This window comes from Chanodichthys erythropterus, chromosome 15 (genome assembly GCF_024489055.1).
Source record: "Chanodichthys erythropterus isolate Z2021 chromosome 15, ASM2448905v1, whole genome shotgun sequence".
Lineage (NCBI taxonomy): Eukaryota > Metazoa > Chordata > Actinopteri > Cypriniformes > Xenocyprididae > Chanodichthys > Chanodichthys erythropterus.
In genome coordinates this window covers 37669519-37697245 of record NC_090235.1, presented here as the reverse complement: position 1 = coordinate 37697245, position 27727 = coordinate 37669519, and the positions used below count along the sequence as shown (strand labels likewise).

The window sequence follows — 27727 nt, the reverse complement described above, 5'->3', positions numbered from 1 at the left end:
TATAAAAGTCCATTGCCAAAACGATCAGGAGATTTACAATGGCGTATCATGCATTGTGCATTAGCAACGATAACGTTCCTGTTTAAGTGTAACCTTAACATATCTTCAGTTTGCAAATTTTGTAATGTATCAGATACTGTGTTTCATATCTTTTCTGATTGTTACAGAATTATACCTCTTTTTGATCTTTTGGAGAATATCTTCAAAGGTTTTGGTTGGAATTTTTCAAAAACAATATTCATTTTCGGGTTTAAATATTCAAAGTCTCAAAGTCAGCGCTGTACCTTCTCCAATTTTTTAATTGGTCAGGCAAAGTTAACTATTTGGAAAGCATACAAAATTGAAATTGAAGGGGGAGGAATAAATATAGTAGAATTGTTTAAAGCTTTGGTGGAATCTAGAGTTAAAATAGAGTATGAATTTTATAAAATGAATAATGATATGTTAATGTTTAAAAGGAAGTGGTGCATAAATGTTAATTTTATTAATGTGGATGATGATGATAAATTAGTGTTTTTTTGGTATTAATGAAAAATGATAATTAATATGGGTTAAAAATACATATTGTATTTATTATTTATTGTTGAGTATTATCAATTGGTAAAATAAAGTGTGTGTAAAACGTCTCTCTCTCTCTCTCTCTCTCTCTCTCTCTCTCTCTCTCTCTCTCACTCTTCTCATTCGCTCCGGTTCCCGCAGGTTTCGTACTTACACCGAAAGCGCGCGCACCACTGATCAGTGGAGCGAATAAGCCACGCTTAGTCTCAAACAGAGACAGAAGTCAAACAGAGTCACACTCACAATTACTAAAAACGAGTGGCTTACTGTGCTTAAAAGATCAAATACATACAAAATTATGTCAAAATGCTCGTCTTGGCAATTATTCAGATAAACACAGTCTGTTTTGGATCGTTATATAGCTAAGAAAGAGAACGCATGTTGTATAACAGTATTGGGTCCATTCATAAACTCTTAAAGGGACAGCAGTCCAATATTCCTGCAGCTGTCTGTTATGTTATTTAAAGAACAAAAGACAAAGAAAATCACTTTCTGCTCTTGACTGAATACGTTTTTAACTTTAATGGTAAGAATAAATCTGTTTTTATAGAAATTAAGATAACCAACGTGGATGTGTTATTTTACATATGATTACTTTAATTTCTGTAGTATGTCTTATCTAAATAAAAACCTACTTAACCTGAAAAACTCTCTATTCTATTGCATTTATTTGCCGTTTGGAAATTTTTTTTATTTGTTCTTATTTTATTACTGAGTTTTACTTTTTGTATGAAAATAAAACTTTGCGTTGAAGAAAGGTAGATTTTTGTTTGTATATGCTGTCAATTATAGTTCTTAGAAAGAAAATCAGAATCGGCAAAAATAGGTATCGGCAGATCACACTATCCAAAAATCGGAAATCGGAATCGGCCAAGAAAATTGCAATCAGCGCATCTCTAGTTCAAACGAAAGCCACAGCAGAACTGCGACTCATATTGATGTTTTGTGAACGAATCTGTGGCTGTGTAAAAACCACCAATCGGTCTTGTGATTAATATAGCTTAATATTGTTTGAAATGGTTATTTTTGCATATAGTATTGCCCACGTTTTTTTTTTTTTTTTTTATTATTATTATTGGCACAGCAGAATAGCAAGTATGCTATTTCGAATTCAGCTTTGTAAGCCCGGAAGTGACGCAGCGAATGCTTGTGTTGATGCACTAACCGGAACCAACACAAATAGATAAATGTACTGTAGGCCTAAAAATGATGGACGGAGGCGAATGCATATAGTAACTGCGTTTGCAGTAACTCAAATTCAGCTTCCTATGGAATTATTTTTTATTTTTATAGTTTTGATTTTATTGTAGCGTTTATTTTACCTATATTAAACGTTGTGTTTTATCTTTATTGTTATTGATATGATGAAGAGCGTGTGTGTGTGGTCGCTGGTTGCTGTATGTGTGTTGTGTGTGTGTGTCGCGTATAAACCGGTGATCATCGTTCACGGGCTTTTCGACAGCTCTGCTGACTTTATCAACCTACACCGATTCATCAACCTGGTAAACCATTAATGTGATCTATGTGTTACGTATCGTTTACATTTTTTTATTTTTTTTTTAACTGTTACAAAGCGCTGAAGATATCAAGTCTGTAAATTTGCAGAGTCAATATACACACAATAACTCTATAACAGAAAATTATAATAAGGACAAAAGGTTTTGTGGTTGTACAATGGCACAGTGAAAATATAAAATGGTATAACAATCGTTTTGAATAATTGCCATATTTAACGTACCATACATGTAACTCTAATATATATGCCCAAAACAAACAAACAAACAAGCACATTTAATTGGAGAATCAATATATTTACTATAGCACTGTCTGCTGTCATGTGGAAGGTGTATTTACTGAAATAAAAAAATATGAAGCATTTATAGAGAGATGGTTTATTGTTTATTGCTGTAGTTATGCTGCCTTTACATGCTGTCGAAAATGTCCTACTTCCCATTTCTAAAGTTATTGCATTCAAGTGCTTTGTTGTCAGAAAATACGGGATCATGGAGGTTTATTTTTGCCTATTTATTGGGAAAATCTTACTAAAGCCAAAATGATATTCAGCATCCCATTTATTGACAACCATATAAACATTCACTGCGCTATATAGATAGCCAGCTTGCTGACGATTCTGGAATTTCTGGAATACTGACTATTTTTGCTGTATATAAAAAAAAACATATGCTTCAAATGGTTATATATGTAAATATGCACTACTTTAATGACAAGACGATGTAGCTGTTGTGGAAAAAACACCAGTCACAGGCAGCAATCGTTCACCGTCCACCATGTTTAAAGTTTATGGAATACCCAACTCAGGAACTTGGAAAGTAAAATTATCCAAGCGTTTAAATACAACTTGAGAGGGCATTCATGTCTAATTTTCTTAACTAGGCAACTCATATTTACAATAATTCCAATTGCACGTGAAGGCAGTATTTAGTTGTTGTGGAGGTCAGACTGTTGTCTGTTCATATGTAATTGATTTATGTGTTTATCTGGTTACAGTCTCACCCAGGCAGTAATGTGACTGTCCTAGACCTGTTTGACCGCAGTGCCAGCCTGCAGCCACTCTGGAAGCAAGTGCAGGGCTTTGCAGAAGCTATTTATCCCATCATGCAGAATGCAGCTGATGGGGTCCATCTCATCTGCTACTCACAAGGTCTGTAACCAAAACAACAATAGTAACAATAGTGTGTTAAGCATTAAATTAAAGGGTTAGTTCACCCAAAAATGAAATTTCTTTCATTAATTACTCACCCTCATGTCATTCCAAACCTGTAAAACCTTCGTTCATCTTCAGAACAGAAATTAAGATATTTTTGATGAAATCCGAGAGGTTTCTGATCTCCCTATACACAGTGATGTGATAACAAATTTCAAGGCCCAGAAAAGCAATAACGTCTATTGGAGTTAAACATTCTGATTAGCACATAACTTGGTTCAAGCTTCACTTGTGCATTCGCATCATTTTGTGCAGATAAAAGTCATAATATTAAATTTAGGTAGTAGCCTATAAATATCTGATTAATCTCATATAGGATGCGTTTCGTTGACGTAAATAACCTGCAGAGCTTTATTGTACTGCTGATTGTCTTGCTCTCAAACATCACTGCAAAACATTAATAACTATGATTGGGGCGGTCTTATTCATAACATTATAATTGTACACACTATTGTAACAAAACGTGAATTATTTGGGCTTAGTTGCTGTTTCGGAATGTTGAAGAATGGGAAGATATTTTTTTATCCCCACCGGGCTAAAAGTTTGAGGGTTTGACTTTAAAATGTCGTTTTGTTGTGTTTTTGGCTGCCAGAATAGAAGGAACAGCACTTTTGGTTCAAAACTAAAGTTTTACCAGATCCCGGCAGACATTCCTTCATAGAAATCAAGAAGACAAATTGTGGTTGAATGCAAAATGGCATACAGACTGGACGGAGATGATCATAAATAATGCTCGTGTTTGCAGTGCACACTTCATATCAGGTAAAATAATCGATGCATATGTAATGGTGTGTTGGTTTTATCTAGTACAAATCAGCAAGTTTCTGTTTTATAGGTTAAAAGTCGCCAATCTTCAGCGCACTAGCTAGCTTAAATGTTAAACAGACATACACTGCGTTCCAAATTATTATGCAATTGACATATCAGTAAGATTTCAGTACAATAAACATTCAGATTTTTGTTTTTCTAAGAAAATGTTTGTTTGTTTGTTTGTTTGTTTATCCATGTCTTTTTAGATAACTGGTATCAACCTCAGACAAAATAATTTGCCAGATCTATGGAAACCCTACTTAGAGGTTGTTCCACATTATTAAGCAAGTTATGGTTCTCATGCAATATGGGGAGGAAGAAAGATCTTTCTGAAGATGAAAAGCATGAGATGGTGCAATGTTGTGCAAAAGGCATGAAAACAACTAATATTGTGTGAAACTGAATGGCGATTATCGAATTATCATAAGATTTGTGAGTGATTTAGAGCACAGCAGAACTCGGTCAGATAAAGGCTTATTAATGAAAGTTCCTATAAAAAAAAAATGTATTGTATTAAAAAGGCAGCTATAAAAAAAAAGCCAGTGTTGAGCAGCAAACAGATATTTGAAGCTGCTGGTGTCTCTGGAGTCTTGAGAACCTCACCATGCAGGCTGGCAGTTGTGCGTAAAAATGCATTTTAGACATCTCCTTGCTGACATCGCAGTCTTATTGGAACATGGTGGCCATTCACCAACCATCCAGGAATCCATCCATTTAGACCATCCAGTAGTAGTACGGCATTATTCAGTGAATAAAACTATTTAAAAATGAGTCTTCATGTATTTCTAAACCCACTGTAAATGTTTCTCTTTGTGAGGTTTGGTTTGGAGTGGCTAAAATGCATCTTTACGCACAACTGCCAGCCTGTATGGAGAGCATCCTGAGACTCCAGAGACACCAGCAGCTTCAAATACCTGTTTGCTGCTCAACACTGGCTTTTTTTTATAGCTGCTCTTTTAATACAATAAATTTTTTTGACAGGAACTTTCATTAATAAGCCTTTATCTGACTGAGTTCTGCTGTGCTCTGAATCACTCACAAATCTTATGATAATTCGATAATCGCCATTCAGTTTCACACAATATTAGTTGCCTTTTGCACAACATTGCACCATTTCATGCTTTTCATCTTCAGAAAGATCTTTCTTCCTCCCCATATTGCATGAGAACTGTGACTTGCTTAATAATGTGGAACAACCTCTAAGTGGGGTTTCCATAGATCTGGCAAATTATTTTGTCTGAGGTTGATACCAGTTATCTAAAAAGACATGGATAAATAAACGAACAAACATTTTCTTAGAAAAACTAAAATCTGAATGTTTATTGTACAGAAATCTTACTGATTTGTCTCTTGCATAATAATTTGGAACGCAGTGTACAGCGATAGATGTGTGTGCCATCCTTTGAATGGTCTCTTAAAATAATCCACATTGCAAGCCATAATCATAGTTAGCCCAGCGTTAGGTTACATTAGACAATAAGCCTTGAAAAAATTCCCCGAACCACCTGAAAGTAATTCATATCTTGTCTAGGAAATATTGAAAACTTAAGTTAATTTATAAAAATAGCTGTCACGGTCCTGCAGAGTCAGTGACTGTACATATTCAGACAGTTCTTAACCTCCTTCTGCATCCATGTTTAATAAATCCCTCCTAAATCATGCTAGCTTACGCTTGTCAGCATTGCGTCCAGCGCCTCTTTTTGCCTCCAGCTAAGCCCCGCCCACCAGGAAACGTTGCAATGTTTACAAACTTTTAAGGGGTCTATACATAGACATCATATAGGTAGACGCCCTATTGAACGCTACTGCCTATTGGCACGGCCAAGCCGTGGAGCCGCCATCTTGGATCGGTCGCCAGCTCCACTCAGTGTAACTGCCAGGTGCAAAGAGCTGTCAGCGCATTTAATTAATCATATCTCACTGAATACCTAACTGATTTTGACACATTTTTTTTTTTTTACTGCAAAGTTCATTCATGTAGCTATGATACAGGACACATTGTTCAGCGTATTTTAATATTCATAGTAGGCTTAACAGTTAACTTGTATAATATTCTGATATAAGATATAAAGTGACCAGACGTCCAAAATCAAAATATGTGATGTAGGAAGCTGTCTTCTACGTTTCTATCAAAAACTAATAAATTATAGTTTTTTATTTAAAATAAAAGCGAATTACAAAGGAAATGTTTACTGTTCATGTTTTTTATTGTATGGAAAAATCCCACTTAAAAAAACAGACCGCCATAACATTTTTCCTCTCGCGCACCCCCTGGTGGCAGCTCGCGTACCCCTGGGGGTGCGCGTACCACACTTTGGGAATCCCTGCCTTAATTCTTTAACATTAAGAAATCAGGGCGATATGATGATATGCTGGCTGAGATCAATCTATATTGTTTATTATTTTATCTGGCAGATATATCGGTGCCACTTAGTTATTAAAAACTGCAATAGAGAAATCACTCCTGTGTGTGGTACGAGAAGGCGGCAGTATGATTTCTTATGTGTATGTCGTGTCCTTGCCACACGACTAAGCGATTGAATGAACACGAGATTCAAATATTAGTCCATTTATTCTCAGCAAGTACAAGCAACTCTTTAAAAATTTAACGTAAATACAGTCGTTTTTTCAACTGGTGATTTGTATTTGTTGTCATTGTATGCTCCTGAGCATGACCTAAAACATGGTGGCGACTACCCAGAATGCAACGCACATTAATGTAGTTTGCCAAGCTCTATAGAATATGAATAATATGAAGGTCTTTGTGAGTCAGCTGTCCACAACAGGCCTAAACCAGCCATGGTAAGAGCACAAAAAAACACTTTGAAAAATATCATCTAAATATTATCATCAATTTTATCATAATTTTTTGTCAGGGTTGCACTCCCCTAATCTACAGTATTAATTTTTATTTCTTCTGCTCTTAAAAAAAGCTTTAAAATTTAAAAAAAATGTGCAGCAACCTTGTTTCTTTAGTTTTATTTTCATTAATCATGACAATGTTTTTCAGTAGATTGTCATTACTGTAAAATAGTTTTTTATTTGAATCAGATTAAATAAAAGTATATAAATACTACCACATTGTATAAATACTATAATTTTTTGCATTAAAGTAATGAGGATTTAGGTAATTGATTCATTATTGCAAAAATCACTCTAGAGCCGGGGTCAGCAACTATGCCATTTTAAGTTTCCTTGTTAATCACTGTGTCATAATTCCAATGTGACCCTATTGAACCACACAACGTAAGTTTGCACATTACCATTATTGTGATGTGTGTGGAATGTTTAATAGGACTATATTAAATATCTCAGAAATGTAATAGCATTAACTTTTTTTCCTCAAAACTAAGTACAACAAATACAGCAGAACAAACTGTAACCTGTCAGTAAAACAGACTTACCTTGTGTGATGCATCTACTGACTTGATCTGCGTCCATGTACACTTTATCTCATAAATAAAACAGTTAATAACTGATAAAACAGTTTTTTTATTTGAATCAGATTAAATGAAAGTATAAATACTACTACAATGTATAAATACTAAATAATTTTTGCATTAACATAATGAGAATTTAGGTAATTGTGCTAAATTATCAGGAAAGCAATGTCACAATGCAAAAAAAAAAATAAAATTCTTTTGCAAAGGTAGATATTTGTAGGTTACAGAGTCTATGAAATCAGTTCTGCTGTGTATTTCTTCCTAATAACATTGTTCTCTTTCTCAACTCTTTCTCTTGAGTTTTCTTTTGTGTTTCACCTTGACTTATATAAACATTAAAGCAAGCATGTGTCTAAATCTGCTGCAGGTGGCCTTGTATGTCGAGGAATCCTGTCCACTCTTCCAGACCATAATGTGCACTCTTTCATATCTCTGTCTTCTCCGCAGGCAGGGCAGTATGGAGGTAACACAATTAGTTCTTTTGAGGAACTTCGATTCATTGAGTGTCATGTGAAACCATTCCATAATTGGAACTTTTGACTTCTTTTGTGAGAAATGTTTCTGGTTTTGGTCATGTTATAAGTTTGATATTTGCTCTTTTTTTTTTTTTTTTTTTTTGTAGACACAGACTATCTGAAGTACCTCTTCCCCCAGTTTGTCAAATCCAATTTGTATCATGTATGCTATACTGCAGTGGGCCAGAAAATATCAATCTGTAACTACTGGAATGGTGAGTGAATGGTGCTACATATTGCCTTGTCAAATGGCTGATCTATGATCTTTAAGAGCTAAGTTAATGACATTTCAGCATTATTTTGCATTATTATTATTGGTGCTTGTTTCAATGTTACTATTGCTCCTACAATAGTGATTTGAGCAAAAACTGTAAAAACTCCAGTACATACCTAACCTGCATCATTTGTACTATGGACATGAATGATCCCTCAAATCATGCATGTTGAGGTCAAATTTAAAAAGATAGTTTACCCAAAAACTTAAATTCTCATATTGTCTGACCCTAAAGGCCTCGATATACTTCAAACGAAAACGAAGAACGAACTGATGTTACGTCATTTCGAACAAAATCAGGCCAAAACGAAGTTCGTTTTGTTCTTTTTGGAAGTTCAAAACGGCTTGCCAAAGCAAACTTTCAGGAATAGTTCACTGGAGCTGCAAAACATCTTTGTACTACCACTGGTCAGTGACGATAACGTAATAGGAGGTGTGCGCCGAGGATCCGCCTTCAATCACGTGGAACGCGTCTCTGACTCATTTTGTGTGTTTGAGTTCGTTGAGGTAAGATCTCCGCTGGTGGAAACATGAACACACTGAATAGCCGCTTAATACTAAAAAAAAAAAAAGTTGTGCTTCTGATAAAATGAGGCACTGACACCATTTTTCATGTTTGATACTGTAAAGCTGCTTGATTTTAAACAATCTATTGAATAAAGTGCTACATAAATAAACGTGACTGGAGTGCTAATTTGCAGAGCTCGTGCTAACATACCTATGTTGTTATGATCAGACGCTTTACTTATGCTTTCTATAAAAAATGCTTGCTGTTTTTCTTATTTTTGTTGTTTATTTTGTTACTGAGAAGAAAGTGCACGGCACATATTTACATGCATATCTAAACACCGTTCTCAGCAGTGTGGGCGGCTTCAGATGTTTGTTTACAGTTTATTGCTGGTCACGTATTTCAAACTTTGTTTTACCCCTAAACGAAGAACGAAAAAGACCTTTGTTTGAAGTATATCGGGGCCTTAATGCTTGCGTGAGTTTCTTTCATCTGTGGAACACAAAAGTCACAGGGATTAAAGTTCTCTGTCATTATGATGGATATCTGTCAATTGCATTGCAATGAGGCCATGTATGATGTCAATGCAGATCAGGGTTGGAAATCAATGGGTCGAGGAATGTTGAGATTAAAGTGAAATGTGAAAATTGAATGAAGTGTTGATTGTGGCATTGCATTTAGATGTGCTCCTGTTTCATCAAAGATTATTTTTTACTTATATTTAGCTAATCAGATGTGTTTTAAGCCCAGAACACACCAAGCCGACGGTCGGCCATCTGGCAGTTTTTTATCGTCGGCTGTTTTCTCAGTGTGTTCCTCATCGTCGGCTGAAGTTGGTCCTAGTCAACTTTTTTTTCTGCCAATTCTATTGGCCGGCGACAGCCTATGACGTAATATGGCGTGACCCGGAAGAATAAAAAGAGCGCCTGGAGAAACGGACAAGATCTCTTCATGGGGGTCTGCGACTATGTCGACTCCAGTAAGGGATTCTTTAATATGCCTAACAAACATTCAAGAGAGTGTGTTCTTCCATGTCCCAGGGTTTGACACTTGATATACACATTTCTGGGCGTTTTCTGTCTGGAGAGGAGCACGCATAGACAGTGCTTGATGGCACCGTTTGTGTGTTTGTCTGTTGTTTACTATGAGCCTCTCTATCGGGACACTCCGTTCTCGTTCGGCAATCTTCTCGTGGGAAGAGGTGTCCGCATCTGTGCCTGGTGATTCTGGCCCCGGCCCGTTTGTGCTGAGGCAGAACGACAGCTGCAATCATAGGGCTCGCAGGTGAGCTCGTTGGGAAGTTTGAGAAGGTTGTATTCTCTCTCAACTCCCCCGGGGCTGACAAGGCTGAGTGAGGCTGGATGACGTCTGTGTTTGACATCATCACGTCCAGCAGCGCGCACTCCTCTGGCTGCTGTGTATGTGAAGCTGCTGTATTGTTGGGATGCGCTTTTCGGCGGGCTGCAGCTGCCGTGAGAGCGCATTAAGAAATAAGAAATATATATCTATATTATATATATATAAAATATAGACATATATCATGCTCAGATGCTTCTTATGGTCAGACTGATGGCTGGGCCCATTGTGTTTATTTCTGTCGGCCTGCTTTTTCGGTTTGATAATGGGAAGATCTTTTAGGCTTAAAAGAACCCTAGATTCCATCCTTTCATGTAAAAAGGAGTATTAGGAGTCTTTGGTCTTTGAGCCGCAGGAGGGTCTATATTTTATGTGTTTAAAATAAGACCTTGTTTTCCTGTATAGCTTCTGAGCATGTAGTCAGAAAAATAGTTTTTTTGGGCAAACTGAAGTTGATAGGCTGGCTAGAATATATATTGTGCAGGCCAAAAAATGTCTGCCTCTTAGCCACCTGTAGCTTCTCATCTGCTGTTTTAAAGAGAAAAGAGTAGTTTGAGTTAGCACTTGTCACTTCAGTTATGTATGTATGTTTAGGTCGGCCTTAATCGGCCGCCTGACATTGTTTGCTTGTGAGCTTCGCTTTCTTTCTCTTATCCATGAGATTTGGAGGTGAAGCCCAGGTTTCACTAGGCTTGTGGCCTGTAAGAAGGCCGGTAGCTTAGCGGCCAGGCTAGAGCTAGGTTAGGTATGTTATTTAAATATAACCCTATGTATACTTCCCTTGTCAGGTTGTATATTTCCTAATTCTGGCCTCCTTCTGAGGGAGTTGTTAGGCCGTATGCCCATTATCCCCTTGCTATGTAGATGCAATTGTTGAGTTTAACAGCTAGGTTGTAGACTGTTTTTAGACTTCCTGATGCTGTTATCTCAGGTGGTAGGCCCTTATCTTTGCGTAGATAAGTCATGCTGTGTGTGCTAGGCCCCACTTTCTAGAACTTTTATGCTATGAAAATGTGTATTTTCCTCTGAATCAAGTTGACGTTGTTAGTGTTTAGCATCCGTCTTCTATGGCTCAGTACAGATTTGAGAGTCTATATGGACGTTCAGTTGTGAGTCATTTATGAATTATTAGTTAATGATTAGCAAATCATTTACAAAACATGAATATACATTTATAAATGATTGATAAGTGATATAAAAATATTTTATGAATGTTTTATAAATTCAGTTATAAGTCATTTATAAATTATTTGTTAATTATGAACAAATCATTTACAAAATATTAATATACATTCATATATGATTAATAAGTGATATGTTAACATTTTATGAATGTTTTATTAGTTCAGTTATGAGACACTTATATTAGTTAATGATGAACGAATCATTTACAAAACATTACAATATACATTCATAAATGATTAATACGTGTTCTGCTAACAATTTACAAATTGTTGTAAGTTATCTCAATTAAATAAATCAAACAGATCATTAGTAGATGGTTTATACGTTATTAGTTAAGACATTATTTATCACTTATAATTGAAGTATTTATGACAAAATTGTTTTAGTATTATCTCAATAAACAATTGTTAATCATGAACAAATGTAGAACAAACCATTAGTAAATGATCAGTATATGATTTATTGATGAAATTGTAAGCTGGTCTGTGTACAAAAGCACAAACATGCATGTATGTTAAAGCACTATTTTTAAGAAGAGTAATTTATTTGTTTTGAAGTGGATAAACATTTATAAATGCCTTACAGTCAGCTGATTCCAGTGGATAATATTAAATCCTTTCACTCATCAGCACAGACTTGTGTTCTGTGTGGAGTGTGTGGGATCTAGTGAAGTCAACCTCTGAACCAGTTTTACCTTCCACTGAAGCTCACATCAGGTGCACAGAGTTAAACACTCCATGTGTGTCAGAGAAGACAGCTGTCTATACCCTCACCAGTCAGCACTCACACTGCAGTACACACTACAAAGTGTTCAACACCTGTTATAGATGATGTTTAAATGCATGAATAAATCATTTACAAAGCTTTCTGCATACCCTATTCTAAAGTGTAAACTATTCTTCACTTGTAAATGTGTTACGTATCATTTGTAGACCTTTCTTTCCTTATACAAATAATTTGTATATGTATACAAGTCATTTATAACACTTTCTGCATACCCTATTCTAAAGTGTAAACTATTCATCACTTATAAATGTTACACATCATTTGTAGACCTTTCTTTCCTGTTACAAATTATTTGTATATGTATACAAGTCATTTATAACACTTTCTGCATACCCTATTCTAAAGTGTAAACTATTCATCACTTATAAATGTGTTACACATCATTTGTAGACCTTTCTTTCTTGTTACAAATTATTTGTATATGTATACAAGTCATTAATAACACTTTCTGCATACCCTATTCTAAAGTGTAAACTATTCATCACTTATAAATGTGTTACATACCATTTGCAGATCTTCCTTATAAATTATGTACAAACTGCAATTTGTAAATGTACCATTTATTTACCATATGCAAAGTATATCTTTCAGTTACAGGATATAAAAATAAAAAAAATAATATTTAAATTATATATTTTTATATAAAATTATAATATTTTTATGCATATATATTTTACTATTATATAGATATATTTGAAACCCTAACCCACCCCTTATACCTAAACATGACCACTTTTTAGCCACTTTACAAAAATAAAAACGCAATATAGATATATTTACAGTGACTGTTATCTTAGTTGATATACTGTTGTATAAAAAGAATAATTTTAAGCTCCCTACTCCACCCTATAACCTTAAGCATAACCATTTTGTCAATATACATAGTGTAACAGGCAAATAAATGTACGTTAGTCACAATCATTTATTTAAAGCATTACAAAAAGCAGTATACAGAACAGACAAAACGACACGTGTGCTACATTACCAGCGAAATGACAGCAAATCATTTGTGTGAGTAACAGAATGAAATTAAAGTGTTTAATCGCTGCAAACATTCCTCTGATCTGCATTTCCATCCTTTTAAGCATCGTGCTGAATCTAACTCAACATAGCAACTCAAATTCGGCATGTCGCAAACACTCTATGGTAGTCGCAAATCACGTGACAGCCAATAAGGAGCGAGGTTTGACGTCACTGCCGCAAACCTGTGTCGTATTGTTAGACGCGCCAATTTTAATTTGAAAGTTATGGAATGGCGGATTGATACGATTATTAATGTATAATAGTTATATTACGTTATAAGAATCTTTTGCTCACAGGATGGCATCGTACGACTTCTGAAGACTTGAAAATAATGCATGAAATAATGGACTACGTTTATTATCAGTTTATGGTGCGTTTTCATGTTATGGTGAGGAGCTTCCATGAAAAACAAAATAAAAATTTAATGATTAAGTGCTGGTTAAACGGTGGCAGAGTGTTGATTTTTTTTTTTTTTTTTTTTTCGAAAGGGAACTTGCTCTATGTTTGAATATGCTTTGGGGAACGATATACCCACGCCACCATGCTTGAGAAGAGTGCATGCCAAATAATATGGCTGACAAACGTCGAGCAGTTTCGAAAGAAATGCTTACATAACTGAACTCCACATGCTACACCGGAGGCCGAAGTAGGCCTACCTTATGCCTCGTTTCCACTAAGGTAGAACCATCTTGGTTTGGTTCGGTACAGTTTGGTACGGTTCGGAACGGTACACCTTGATCAGGCTTGCATTTCCACTGCCAACAGTACACTTACTTGATAGGCGTGGTGTAGCCGGAAAATATTGTTCGACGTCATTCTCGCATGAAGAAGAAAACGACATAGTAAACAACAATGGAGGACATACAGTAGATCTTGTTCTTGCTTCTCGGCTTGAGGCTGTCTGTCACAAGAAGACGAGCTTTGCTTGCTGCACGCCAACATTTGGCATTTCAGAATACCAAGTACGCAAAGTTCAGACGTCCATGCTGCAGCACCTACCAGCAAGCGGAGGAGAAAACCCACGTAATTTAAAATTATTAAATTTTTTAATTATTTTATTGTCATGAAATGTAGTTTTAAAAGTTTTTCAGGTGAGAATGTATTAGTTTAAACCTTAAATCTGTGGTTTATTTATAAAGATAGTGCCTATTTGAAAATTTGATCTGGCGTTGTCAGAGTTGTGAGATCCAGGCGATCACCGGGCGCTCAGTGCTAATGTACACAGCCAAGAGCAGCTGTACCTGAGCTTAAGTGGAAGGTAAAACCGGTTCAGAGGATGACTTCATCACTAGATCCCACACATTCCACACAGAACACAAGTCTGTGCTGATGAGTGAAAGGATTTAATATAATCCACTGGAATCACCTGACTGTAAGGCATTTATAAATGTTTATCCACTTCAAAACAAATAAATTACTCTCCTTAAAAATAGTGCTTTAGCATACCTGCATGTTTGTGCTTTTGAACACAGACCAGCTTACAACTTCATCAATAAATCATATACTAATCATTTACTAATGATCATTAACTAATACATTATAAATGACTTATAGCCAAATTAATAAAGCATTCATAAAATGTTAGTATATCACTTATTAATCATATATGAATGTATATTCATGTTTTGTAAATTATTTGTTAATCATTAACTAATAAATGACTTATAACTGAACGTTATTATAAAGTGTTACCTTTTTTTCACTTTGAAAATAGCATATACATCAAAGCGTTGTGTTTGCTTTGAAGTTCTAGACATTTGCCCTACATTATATGTGAGCTTACTTATGCTGCCACAGGTTAGCACCTGTACTTATAATAGCAGGCTTTTTCATGTAGCCGCTATTGGAGATATTGGTGACCTAATATTCCCCATTAGTAGGTTTATTGGTGTTACTGAGTGCATCACCTGTTGGATTGCATACTCAGGGTAGTATAGAACCACTTTTTGAGAAAAGCTGGTTTCTGTTAGCTCCCTTTTTGTGATCTTGTTAACACCTATATTGCATATAACTTTGATTGTAGGCTCTTATGGTTAATTAGCCTCCTTCTAGTTAGCAATTGTATTTCTAACAAGTGCTGTTAGCTGATCATAGTTTGCTCACATAGTTTACACTGCCACAGGCTTTTGCTATGTGTCTGTTTGAGGCGGTAGGCCATTTTAGGCCTCCCTCAGACCATGTTGGCATTGTTTCGTTCTCTTTAGTCACATATGATTTAGGGTACATTGCCTGTTGGAATGTGTAGCCTAGCTCAGGTTGCGGTTATCTTCCCACAGCTATTGTTGGGTTAGAGCTGGTTCCCTATAGCTTGGTTCCCTTTATTTTACGAGCTGAAGCCATGTGTCATTGGAACATTAGGCCCCAACAGGCATCCTTTCTAGTTCACATGTTGGCACAGTTTGTGTTTATTCTGCAAACAGGCTGAACGCTACTTGTTGTTGAGATTGTAGGCCCCACAAGGCCTCCTTTTTTAGCTGACTTGTTGGCAGGATGCCTGGGAATCCGAGAACCCATACCACCATCGGCCACGCCCCACCTCTGTTGAGTAGGCCTTAAGTAGGCCTCTCGTGAAGTATGGGGGCGTAATATGCATTCCTTCTCTCAGTTTTATGCGTGAGAGGTTTTCCACTGAATGCATGGCCAGTTGGTTGGTATGGTCCTGGACTGGCTGATGCCATGTGTTTACTAGGGTAGGCCCTAATAAGGCATCCTTTTAGTTTACATGTTCGCACAGTTTGTGCTTTTTATTCTGCAAACAGGCTGAACGCCGCTTGCTGCTGAAATGGTAGGCCCCTCGAGGCCTCCTTTCCACCATCGGCCACGCCCCATCACTGACGAATAGGCCCTAAACAGGCCTGTTCACAATGTATGGCAGCGTTTTATGTATTTCCTCTTTAGAAGAATCTCTAAATGCATGGCCTACTGGTTGGTATGGTTATGGTAGCCACCTGCTGATGCCACGTGTTTACTAATAGCTCGTTTCCACTGAGCGGTACGGTTCAGTTCGGTTCGGTACGGTACGGTACAGTATGCAATTTTTGCCATTTCCATTGTCAAAAGTTGTGAATGGTACCCTAATTCCGAACCATACCGTACCACTTATTTGGGACCCTTTCATTGGGGTACCAAGCACAACAGTACCGTACCAAAAGGGTGGAGCTACACTCTGCAGAACGTTGATTGGTTGACAGGCAATCGTCACTTGTGCATGCTACAAGAGGAATGACAACACACGAAAGAGGCACAACACACAAATGTTGTTCAGACAACACGTGCATTGATTATCTTCACTTTATGTAGGCTATATAACGAAACAAAATATAAAACACAACCCTGCCTCTTTTCGTTTTTATTTAAAAAAAATATATGAAACCTATTAATGTGTGGTTCAGGCAATATGTGCATATGTACTCTGATTATCCTCAATGTATATAGCCTATAATGAAATAAGACAAAACAATCTTCTCTTTTTGTTAAAAGTCAATTTTAATTATCAATAATAACCATTATAAAAGTATAAGTATAAAGTATGACAAGCTATACAATAAGAAATAAAGACAAGCAAACAATTCAGCCAAACGTACAGCACAACGGTAAAGTTAAATAAATATATAAAGTTATAAAACTTTGCTTTGCCCTTAGCAAAAATGATTTGCCCGGGAACAAATGATAAATTCCTGAGGCCAAAGATTGCCGTTATACACAAGATGAATGATATCTTGTTTTTATCCACTACAGAGACATCTGAGCCAGCGGCAAATGTCAGAAGGACTAGCTGAGGTACAGCTGCTCTTGGCTGTGTACATTAGCACTGAGCGCCCGGTGATCGCCTGGATCTCACAACTCCGACAACGCCAGATCAAATTTTCAAATAGGCGCTATCTTTATAAATAAACCACAGATTTAAGGTTTAAACAAATACATTCTCACCTGAAAAACTTTTAAAACTACATTTCATGACACAATAAAATAATTAAAAAATTTAATAATTTTAAATTACGTGGGTTTTCTCCTCCGCTTGCTGGTAGGTGCTGCAGCATGGACGTCTGAACTTTGGGTACTTGGTATTCTGAAATGCCAAATGTTGGCGTGCAGCAAGCAAAGCTCGTCTTCTTCTTGTGACAGACAGCCTCAAGCCGAGAAGCAAGAACAAGATCTACTGTATGTCCTCCATTGTTGTTTACTATGTCGTTTTCTTCTTCGCGCGAGAATGACGTCGAACACTATTTTCCGGCTACACCACGCCTATCAAGTAAGTGTACTGTTGGCAGTGGAAATGCAAGCCTGATCAAGGTGTACCGTTCCGAACTGTACCGAACCGAACCAAGATGGTTCTACCTTAGTGGAAACGAGGCATAAGGTAGGCCTACTTCGGCCTCCGGTGTAGCATGTGGAGTTCAGTTATGTAAGCATTTCCTTCGAAACTGCTCAACGTTTGTCAGCCATATTATTTGGCATGCACTCTTCTCAAGCATGGCGGCGTGGGTATATTGTTCCCCAAAGCGTATTCAAACATAGAGCAAGTTCCCTTTCGAAAGGTAACGTCTCAGGTTACGTATGTAACCATAGTTACATATAACGAGTTACAGGGAACAAGACTGCATTTCCTTGCCATGATTTGGGTTGCCTGCCTGCAGAACAGTCCCTCAAGATGATAGATGTTGTCTCTTTCTCCAGACGCTCCTTTTATACTTCCGGGTCGCGCCCATATTACGTCATAGGCTGTCGCCGGCCAATAGGGATTGGAGTTGTTGGATAGTTTGCTTTCAGACACCGGGTCATGTGTAACGTTCCCCAAAGCGTGTTCCCTGGTTCTCAGGGAACTATGGTTACATACGTAACCTGAGACGTTTTTGTGATTGTACAGAACTCGAGTTGAACTGAAGTAATATATAGCCAGTGTGAAGTCTTGATTTTCTAATGCATAAAAATGCAACAAACTAATCATAAACAGTTCTTAACCGTTTATGTCTGCTTGTGTAGCCTACAAGAATATGACATTTTTTGGTTATTATATTAGCCAGCATTAATATTCATCATTGCAATATAAAGGGAAATAACCAACAATGATTAAAAAGCTGAATTAGGTGTAACCAAGCTTCAAGAATATGGTTTTTATTGCCAGAAAAAAATGAAAATCAATCTAGAGCAGGGGTCAGTTAATTACTAGTTAATTACTGTGCCAGATTTCCAATGTTACCTTATTGAAGCTCACTATGTGTAAACAGTTTGCACATCACTGTTATGCTGATGTGTGTGGAATGTTTAATAGGACTATATTAAATATCTCAGAAATGTATAGCATTAACTTTTTTTCTCAAAGCTAAGTGCATCAAATACAGCAGAGCAAACTGTAAGCTGCTCATGATGTGCAGCCGTCACACTTGTGGCTTGTCAAAACTGTGCACTATCAATGATTTTTAATTCTCACACTTTAATAGTATTTATATCTCCTAACTTACATAGTGCACCTTTGATAAAACAAGCTGTGATACTATGAGGAATGATTACCTCAAAATGTAGATCCGGATGCAGGTGCAAAGTACTTTATCTAAATGAAGCGGTGCTTCGACCCCTGCTTTAAAGACTTTTGCACAACAATTTCTTTGTTATAAAATATTAACTTGAAATGTTTGCTGTTACAAGAAAAAAATGCACTGAAAGATTATGTGTTACAGTTGTACTGGTTTGAAGAGATGAGGCAGGTACGGATTTCCACACTACACAATACTTTAATCCAAAAGGCAAGGAGAACCAAACATACAACATAAACATAACATTAAGACGGACCAGGAGTGAAGGGAGTGAGTGCAATATAAAGGGAGTGCAGATAACAGAGTCCAGGTGCAGGTGATCCGTGATGATGAGGAACTGACGAGGGAAGTGAGTGCAGGTGTGGAGAACAGGAGGATCATGGGAAATGGAGTCCAGGGGAACAAGGGATCTGTGACAGTACCTCCCCCTCCCGGTAGGCGCGTCCTCGCGCCGTAAATAGAATAACCGGGAGGGGGGGGGCGGGCGCCCTGGAGACCTCATGCAGGTGCCGGGGGATGAGTGGACTGGAGTGGAGGTCTCCAGGGCGGATCCATGAGCCATGGCGGGTCAGGAGCCTTGGCAGGCCACGGCGGGTCAGGAGCCTTGGCAGGCCACGGCGGGTCAGGAGCCTTGGCAGGCCACGGCGGGTCAGGAGCCTTGGCAGGCCACGTCAGAGGCCCACCCACATGTGTGGCGCCCACATGTCCCCCACCCACGGGTACTTGGCCCCCCCCCAAAAAATACTTGGAGAGGTTAAGGATCATATAGAGGAGTCCAAGGAATAAAGTCAATGTGTGGGTGGAGGAGCATGGAGCTGGTTTGGCGGCGGATACTGGAGAACTTGGCTCGGCGGCGGAGACTGGAGAACTTGGCTCGGCGGCGGCGGCTGGAGCTGAGGGCTCGTAGGCGACGGCTGGAGCTGAGGGCTCGTAGGCGGCGGCTGGAGCTGAGGGCTCGTAGGCGGCGGCTGGAGCTGAGGGCTCGTAGGCGGCGGCTGGAGCTGAGGGCTCGTAGGCGGCGGCGGGAGCTGAGGGCTCGTAGGCGGCGGCTGGAGCTGAGGGCTCGTAGGCGGCGGCCGGAAGCTGAGGGCTCGTAGGCGGCGGCTGGAGCTGAGGGCTCGTAGGCGGCGGCTGGAGCTGAGGGCTCGTAGGCGGCGGCTGGAGCTGAGGGCTCGTAGGCGGCGGCTGGAGCTGAGGGCTCGTGGCGGCGGCTGGAGCTGAGGGCTCGTAGGCGGCGGCTGGAGCTGAGGGCTCGTAGGCGGCGGCTGGAGCTGAGGGCTCGTAGGCGGCGGCTGGAGCTGAGGGCTCGTAGGCGGCGGCTGGAGCTGAGGGCTCGTAGGCGGCGGCTGGAGCTGAGGGCTCGTTAAAAAAGTCAATAAGCCAGTCCAGATCTGGCGGCTCGCACAGGGTTGGAGCGGGCTCTGGAGATACAGGAGCGGGCTCTGGAGATACAGGAGCGGGCTCTGGAGATACAGGAGCGGGCTCTGGAGATACAGGAGCGGGCTCTGGAGATACAGGAGCGGGCTCTGGAGATACAGGAGCGGGCTCTGGAGAGACTGGAGCGGGCTCTGGAGAGACTGGAGCGGGCTCTGGAGAGACTGGAGCGGGCTCTGGAGAGACTGGAGCGGGCTCTGGAGAGACTGGAGCGGGCTCTGGAGAGACTGGAGCGGGCTCTGGAGAGACTGGAGCGGGCTCTGGAGAGACTGGAGCGGGCTCTGGAGAGACTGGAGCGGGCTGCTTCCTCCTCCGCTGCTTTCTGGACCCAATTGAGGAGTGTGGGTCCAGCGTTGACCAGGAAATCAGTTCACTGGAGGGATATGCGGAGGGAGAGGCAGGCTGACCAACTGGCCTGGCCACCCGTGTTTCAGGAGAGACTGGACGAGATGAACACATATCCTGAACCTCATCACAATAGAAACTAGATCCGTTTAAATATAAAATTAGATTAATGGTTTCGTTCAGGGAAAAATAATCTTCAGGTTCATAAAAACGGATAGTGTTCTCGTCCAGTCCGTCCAGAAACAGGGTGATTAAACGTGCCTCAGACCAGTTAGTCAGAAAAGCTAGCTCTACGAACTCCTCCACATACCTCTCCAGTGAACGTCCAATCTGGAAGAGCCCGATAAGGCGATCGCCGGATGACAGGGTGAGAGGCGTTGGAGGCGCAGGAGCCAGGGAGCTGGTCAAAGTCTCCATCTTCTTGTGGAAATCCAGTCTATATTGTTCCGTCTTTCTGTTACAGTTGTACTGGTTTGAAGAGATGAGGCAGGTACGGATTTCCACACTACACAATACTTTAATCCAAAAGGCAAGGAGAACCAAACATACAACATAAACATAACATTAAGACGGACCAGGAGTGAAGGGAGTGAGTGCAATATAAAGGGAGTGCAGATAACAGAGTCCAGGTGCAGGTGATCCGTGATGATGAGGAACTGACGAGGGAAGTGAGTGCAGGTGTGGAGAACAGGAGGATCATGGGAAATGGAGTCCAGGGGAACAAGGGATCTGTGACATTATGTAGATGGTTGATTATTAGTATGACTAAAGTGTGTCAAGCATTGCAAAAACTGTCAGTTTTATTTCATAGATTGAAAATGGCTTTGTAATTATGCAAACTCGCAATAAGCTGTTCTAAAGTATCTTCTTCCCTTAAAATGCTATTGGTCTCCAATATTTAAATAAAGAACAATGTATTTATATTTATCTCCAATTGCTTAAATCCCTGAAGTCATACAGTGGGTACGGAAAGTATTCAGACCCCCTTAAACTTTTCACTCTTTGTTATATTGCAGCCATTTGCTAAAATCATTTAAGTTCATTTTTTCCCTCATTAATGTACACACAGCACCCCATATTGACAGAAAAACACAGAATTGTTGACATTTTTGCAGATTTATTAAAAAAAGAAAAACTGAAATATCACATTTTCCTAAGTATTCAGACCCTTTGCTGTGACACTCATATTTAACTCAGGTGCTGTCCATTTCTTCTGATCATCCTTGAGATGGTTCTACACCTTCATTTGAGTCCAGCTGTGTTTGATTATACTGATTGGACTTGATTAGGAAAGCCACACACCTGTCTATATAAGACCTTACAGTGCATGTCAGAGCAAATGAGAATCATGAGGTCAAAAGAACTGCCTAAAGAGCTCAGAGACAGAATTGTGGCAAGGCACAGATCTGGTCAAGGTTACAAAAAATTTCTGCTGCACTTAAGGTTCCTAAGAGCACAGTGGCCTCCATAATCCTTAAATGGAAGACGTTTGGGATGACCAGAACCCTTCCTAGAGCTGGCCATCCGGCCAAACTGAGCTATCAGGGGAGAAGAGCCTTGGTGAGAGAGGTAAAGAAGAAACCAAAGATCACTGTGGCTGAGCTCCAGAGATGCAGTCGGGAGATGGGAGAAAGTTGTAGAAAGTCAGCCTTCACTGCAGCCCTCCACCAGTCGGGGCTTTATGGCAGAGTGGCCCGACGGAAGCCTCTCCTTAGTGCAAGACACCTGAAAGCCCACATGGAGTTTGCTAAAAAACACCTGAAGGACTCCAAGATGGTGAGAAATAAGATTCTCTGGTCTGATGAGACCAAGATAGAACTTTTTAGCCTTAATTCTAAGCAGTATGTGTGGAGAAAACCAGGCACTGCTCATCACCTGTCCAATACAGTGAAGCATGGTGGTGGCAGCATCATGCTGTGGGGGTGTTTTTCAGCTGCAGGGACAGGATGACTGGTTGCAATCGAGGGAAAGATGAATGCGGCCAAGTACAGGGATATCCTGGATGAAAACCTTCTCCAGAGTGCTCAGGACCTCAGTCTGGGCCGAAGGTTTACCTTCCAACAAGACAATGACCCTAAGCACACAGCTAAAATAACGAAGGAGTGGCTTCACAACAACTCCGTGACTGTTCTTGATTGGCCCAGCCAGAGCCCTGACTTAAACCCAATTGAGCATCTCTGGAGAGACCTAAAAATGGCTGCCCACCAACGTTTACCATCCAACCTGACGGAACTGGAGAGGATCTACAAGGGGGAATGGCAGAGGATCCCCAAATCCAGGTGTGAAAAACTTGTTGCATCTTTCCCAAAAAGACTCATGGCTGTATTAGATCAAAAGGGTGCTTCTACTAAATACTGAGCAAAGGTTCTGAATACTTAGGACCATGTGATATTTCAGTTTTCCTTTTTTAATAAATCTGCAAAAATGTCAACAATTCTGCGTTTTTCTGTCAATATGGGGTGCTGTGTGTACATTGAGGAAAAAAAAAATCAACTTAAATTATTTTATCAAATGGCTGCAATATAACAAAGAATTAAAAATTTAAGGGGGTCTGAATACTTTCCGTACCCACTGTACATGTTTAGAACGACATGAAGATGAGAAATTCATGATAGAATTTTCTCTTTTAGGTGAGCTAGGGACCAGAGGCATATCTAGAATGTAGAATATCACAGAGACAATGAGTAGGCTCTTCCGTTCTGTTGAAACGATATTTTGAAGAAAGTTTGTAACCTGGCCGCTTTGGGCCACCATTGACTTCCATTGACTTTCCTACTATGGAAGGAGGAATGGTGGCCCAAAGCGGCCTTCTTCAAAATATCTTCCTTTACGTTCAGCAGTACAAAGAAATTTATACAGGTTTGGAACAACCTCAGGGTGAGTAAATGCTGACAGAATTTTCATTTTTGGGTGAACTATCCCTTTAAGACATGCGGTGATGTTTGTGTTTTTTTTTTTTGTTTGTTTGTTTGTTTTTCTTTTCTTCAGACCCTCATCACAGAGACATGTACATCAACAGCAGTGACTATCTGGCATTACTGAACAATGAAAGACCAAATCCCAACTCTACTGGTAAGACACCAGATCATAGTTACAGCTTTTTTTTTCTTTTTTCTTTTTTATAATCTTCTGAGGATGATAATTGTGATTTCTGTGGTTTTGTGTGCCAGAGCTTGTTTCCTAATTAATTTTATTGTTTGCAGTGTTTATTACTGGTTTGTGATGTAATATTCTCCTTGCACAGTTTGGAAACAAAATTTTCTGCGCATTAAGAAGCTGGTGCTGATTGGTGGTCCCGATGATGGGGTCATCACACCTTGGCAATCAAGGTTGTTTAAATCAGTTTTTTTTTTATTTTTTATTTTTTTCTTATGACTTAGATTTTCAGAAGTTTGAAACATGGTGGTCATTTTATACTTTTTATTCTCAAAGTATTTTTATGATGTCTAATTTTCTTGTTTTTCAGTCAGTTCGGTTTCTATGATGATAATGAGACGGTCGTTGAGATGAAAAACCAGAAAGTAAGTTTTTGTAATTCCGGAGTGATATGTTCTTTCTTTCTTTCAAACATGATTGCAGTCCTAGACATGGATTGGTCAATGTAACATTTCTGCACTGATCTAAGACAACTATTAACGTAGACAGGAACTACTGTGCATTCAGAAAGTATTAAAACCCTTAATTTTTTACAGTTTCTTATGCCTTAAGCTAAAATGCTAAAATGCCCCAACATTCTACACGTCATAACTCATAATGACATGGAGTCTTTGTCCGATTATCGTCCTATTAGAAACTGAACCTTCAGCCCAGGTTGAGGTCCTCTCTGTATTTTCCTGTGTCCAACTTCTATGCTGACCAGTCCCCTAATCCCTGCCACTAAAAACACCCTCACAGCATGATACTCCAGCACCATGCTTCACTGTATGGATAGTATTGCGCTGGTGATGAGCTGTACATGGTTTCTTCAAGACACTATGCTTGGAATTGTGGTCAAACAGTTCAATTTTCACTTCACAAGACCAGAGAATATTGTATGTTATAGTCTGAGAGTCCCTTTGGTGCTTTTTTTTTTTTTTTTTTTAAAATTCTAGACAGGCTTTTATGTGTCTTTTGGCTGACCACTCTGCCATTAAGCCCCAATTTCTCAGTTTGGCTGGGAGGCCAGCTCTAGTCCTGGTTGTTCCAAACTTCTTCCATGTAGGAATTATGGAGGCCACTATGCTTTTGGGAAACTTTAATGCAGAAGATGTCTTTTGTAGTCTTTCCCAGATCTGCCTCGACACAATCCTGTGTCTGAGCTCTGCAGGCAGTTCCTGTCAGGTTTTCTGGAAGGAAGGTCCCAAGACCAGACAGATGCTTAATTAGACTTTCTTAAAAATTTCAGAAACTGAAACAACATGAGCCTCCTGGCTCTGGGCCAACTCAAGAGCATAGACATAATCATAATAATCAGACATAATCAGACCGGTAAGGGCCAAACCACAAATTAGTCTGGACAGCAACCAAATCCAAATTGTCAGCAAGAGTGGAGGTCAGACAGGTGAGCATGATTAGAGCCAGTGAGAGATAACCAGTCAAAACAGTTGGACAGTACAGAGAAGAGAGCAGTACCAGAAGGGTACCGGGATGTTATATATATGTTATATTAACATCCGGAACCGGGATGTTATATTGGTCAGCACCAGGGTGGGCAGTCCTGAGACCCATATGTTCAGGAGGAGACTAGCAGTGGAGTAATATGTGAGCAAAACAAAAAACTAGACTAAAAGACTAGACTGACAGTCTTGAAAAAAACTGAGAAGGCATGTGTGAAATGAGAAAGCACAGAACACACTGGCAAAAGGAGAAAAATATAAAGCAGGAAAATCAACAAAAGTGAGAGCAGGTGAGAGAGATATCAACTGAGTGAGGCCACCACTTTGAAAGAATGAAAACAAAAACAAAGAAGGAGAGATCAAACCCAAATCCTAAAAATTCTTTTAAATTCATGGCTTGTTTTTTCTCTCTGATATGCATTTTAAGACCTTATATAGACTGGTGTGTGCTAAATCATGCCAAATCGATTGAATTTGCCACAGATGGACTTTAATCAAAGTGTAGAAACATTTAAAAGATGATCCAGTTAAATGGGATACACCTAAGCTTAATACATCCATCATAGCAAAGGATCTGAATACTTGCATCAATGCAGTTTTTATGTGGTATAGAATGTAGATTGATGCGGGCGGGAAATGATTTACAGAATTTTAGGGTAACACTTTTACAGTGTCCTTGTTACACATTACCTTTAGTTACTATAGTAATAACTATAAATTGTGCATAATTATATGCAACTATCCCTAAACCAAACCCTAATTCTACCCCAACCCTATCGAAAGTACATGTAGTTATTTTATATTACTCAATACTGTATAATTACACTGCAACAAGGACACTTTAAAATAAAGTGTAACTTATTTTAGCATAAGGCTGCAACATAAGAAAAATGTGGAAAAAATTAAGGGGTCTGAATACACTGTGTATATTTGCAAAAGTGATAACTAATGAATTCACATAATAAAATAATGCTTTAATTGAAATGTGTGTCCTTTAATATTTTTATATTTTAGGTAGTAGCAGCAGTAAAACACTCAAGGCTGTGCTGCATTGTGAATATAAGTACATGTTGTGTTTAACAATAACCTTTTATATACCTGAATACTCAATTCTGATTGGCTGGAAGGTGTGCAATAAAACCATTGAATGCACAGCTAGCCGTAGATTCACTTTATCCTTATCCGTGCCTGTATTCACAATATAGAACAGCTTCTTGTACCCACAGCTTAGTTCATAATTATCAGCTTTTTCTCATGATTATGGCATGTTTTCCAGGTGTTTTTGATGGACTTATTTGGGCTGAAGACGCTGTATGCACGAGGGGATCTGGCTCTTTGTTCGATGGCAGGTGTTGCACATGTCTTCTGGCACTCCAATGAAACTGTGTATAAAACTTGCATTGAGAAATGGCTTACGTAGATACTGACACACACAAAGAACCACACATGGTCACTACAGATCATTCTCTATTATTAATTTGCACACACAGTCTTACACATATTGTTACAGTATGCTAATGCATTGCATTAGAACATACATTTCTGTTACTGTGCCCATTGAATGCCTCTACAATGAGACATAAACTCAGTTTTGATTATATGTTAAAATATACATATAGAAAGGTAAACACTAAATATAAGGAATAACCATCAGTGCCTGAGGGATATATTTCTCATTTTACTAAAGGGTTTGGATCTTAATCACTATTTTTCAATGTGTGTAGATGTATTATTTTTTTTTTATTCTTCTTTTGATTTATGTAACGTGTTTGATGTGGCCTGTGCTGCTGCAGTAACATTCAAGCCTTAGATTTAATTCATTGGACATGTTTTGCGCTTTCTGCACATAGTAAGTGCAATGAGAAAGGAGAGAATGAGTGGGAGGAAAAAAGGGAATAAGTAAAGGTAATATGAAAGGAAACTCATGGTAGTGCTGTTGCATTTGCTGTATTTAACATTACCTCTCACTTCCCATCCCTTGTTCACCATAAAGGGATTTCTCTGAATATTTAATTCATATTAAATGTCTGTGTTAGGATATTTTACTGTTATTTCATGCTTGAAGATATCCTTGCTTTAACAAGGTGTTCTTTTCACATAGTATTCACTTAGAATAATTCATTTTGGAATGATTACTAAAAGGGTTTGCTATTTTTAAGCACAATTTAATTATAATGCATTTAAAGGTGTGCTATACAGATGAGTACTGTACAAAACATATTTTGCCATATTTATTGATATCATAGCAGTGTTATGTATATTTTTTATGTTTTAGACTGTTTTAACTTGTTGTTTTTTTAATTATTAAATGCTTGCGATTGGGGGTTAATGGATAGTTTAACAAAAGCATATTGTCTGAAATAGAGTCTTGACCATTGAAGTACACTTTTCAGCTAAAACTGATTTTGTTCAATATTTCACACTTGGCACCATGAAGTATCTGCAGATGTAAATTTTGTACTTAAGCTGCATACCAGTGTGCTTTACTGTTTTTACTTGAGTTAACGTTCAGAATATATTTTTTTTTTTTGTCAACAGTGTTGTCATTTTGATGAAAGATGAGTGGTTTGTGACATTGAATGAAATTTCATGTGAAAATATTTCTAAGGTGTGACCCCCTAATAAATATAACTTTC

The 27727-nt window shown here is 38.7% G+C and overlaps 1 protein-coding gene across 4 annotated transcripts; it reads left to right on the top strand.

The window, feature by feature from the left end:
• Positions 1-1730: 1730 nt before the first annotated feature.
• ppt2b (palmitoyl-protein thioesterase 2b) lies at positions 1731-27727 on the top strand. 4 transcript variants are annotated; one of them, XM_067410901.1, is made up of 8 exons: positions 1731-2060; positions 3067-3220; positions 7904-7999; positions 8159-8266; positions 23485-23568; positions 23741-23825; positions 23963-24017; positions 26368-27727. In XM_067410901.1, exons 1-8 carry the CDS (start codon positions 1920-1922, stop codon positions 26509-26511), a joined length of 867 nt encoding a protein of 288 aa, XP_067267002.1. In that variant the 5' UTR covers positions 1731-1919; the 3' UTR covers positions 26512-27727. The 4 variants fall into 4 exon arrangements, with proteins under 4 accessions (XP_067267002.1, XP_067267005.1, XP_067267004.1 ...); XM_067410904.1 differs by lacking the exons at positions 23485-23568; positions 23741-23825; positions 23963-24017; positions 26368-27727 and adding exons at positions 17212-17435; positions 23127-23150; XM_067410903.1 differs by lacking the exons at positions 23485-23568; positions 23741-23825; positions 23963-24017; positions 26368-27727 and adding an exon at positions 17212-17598.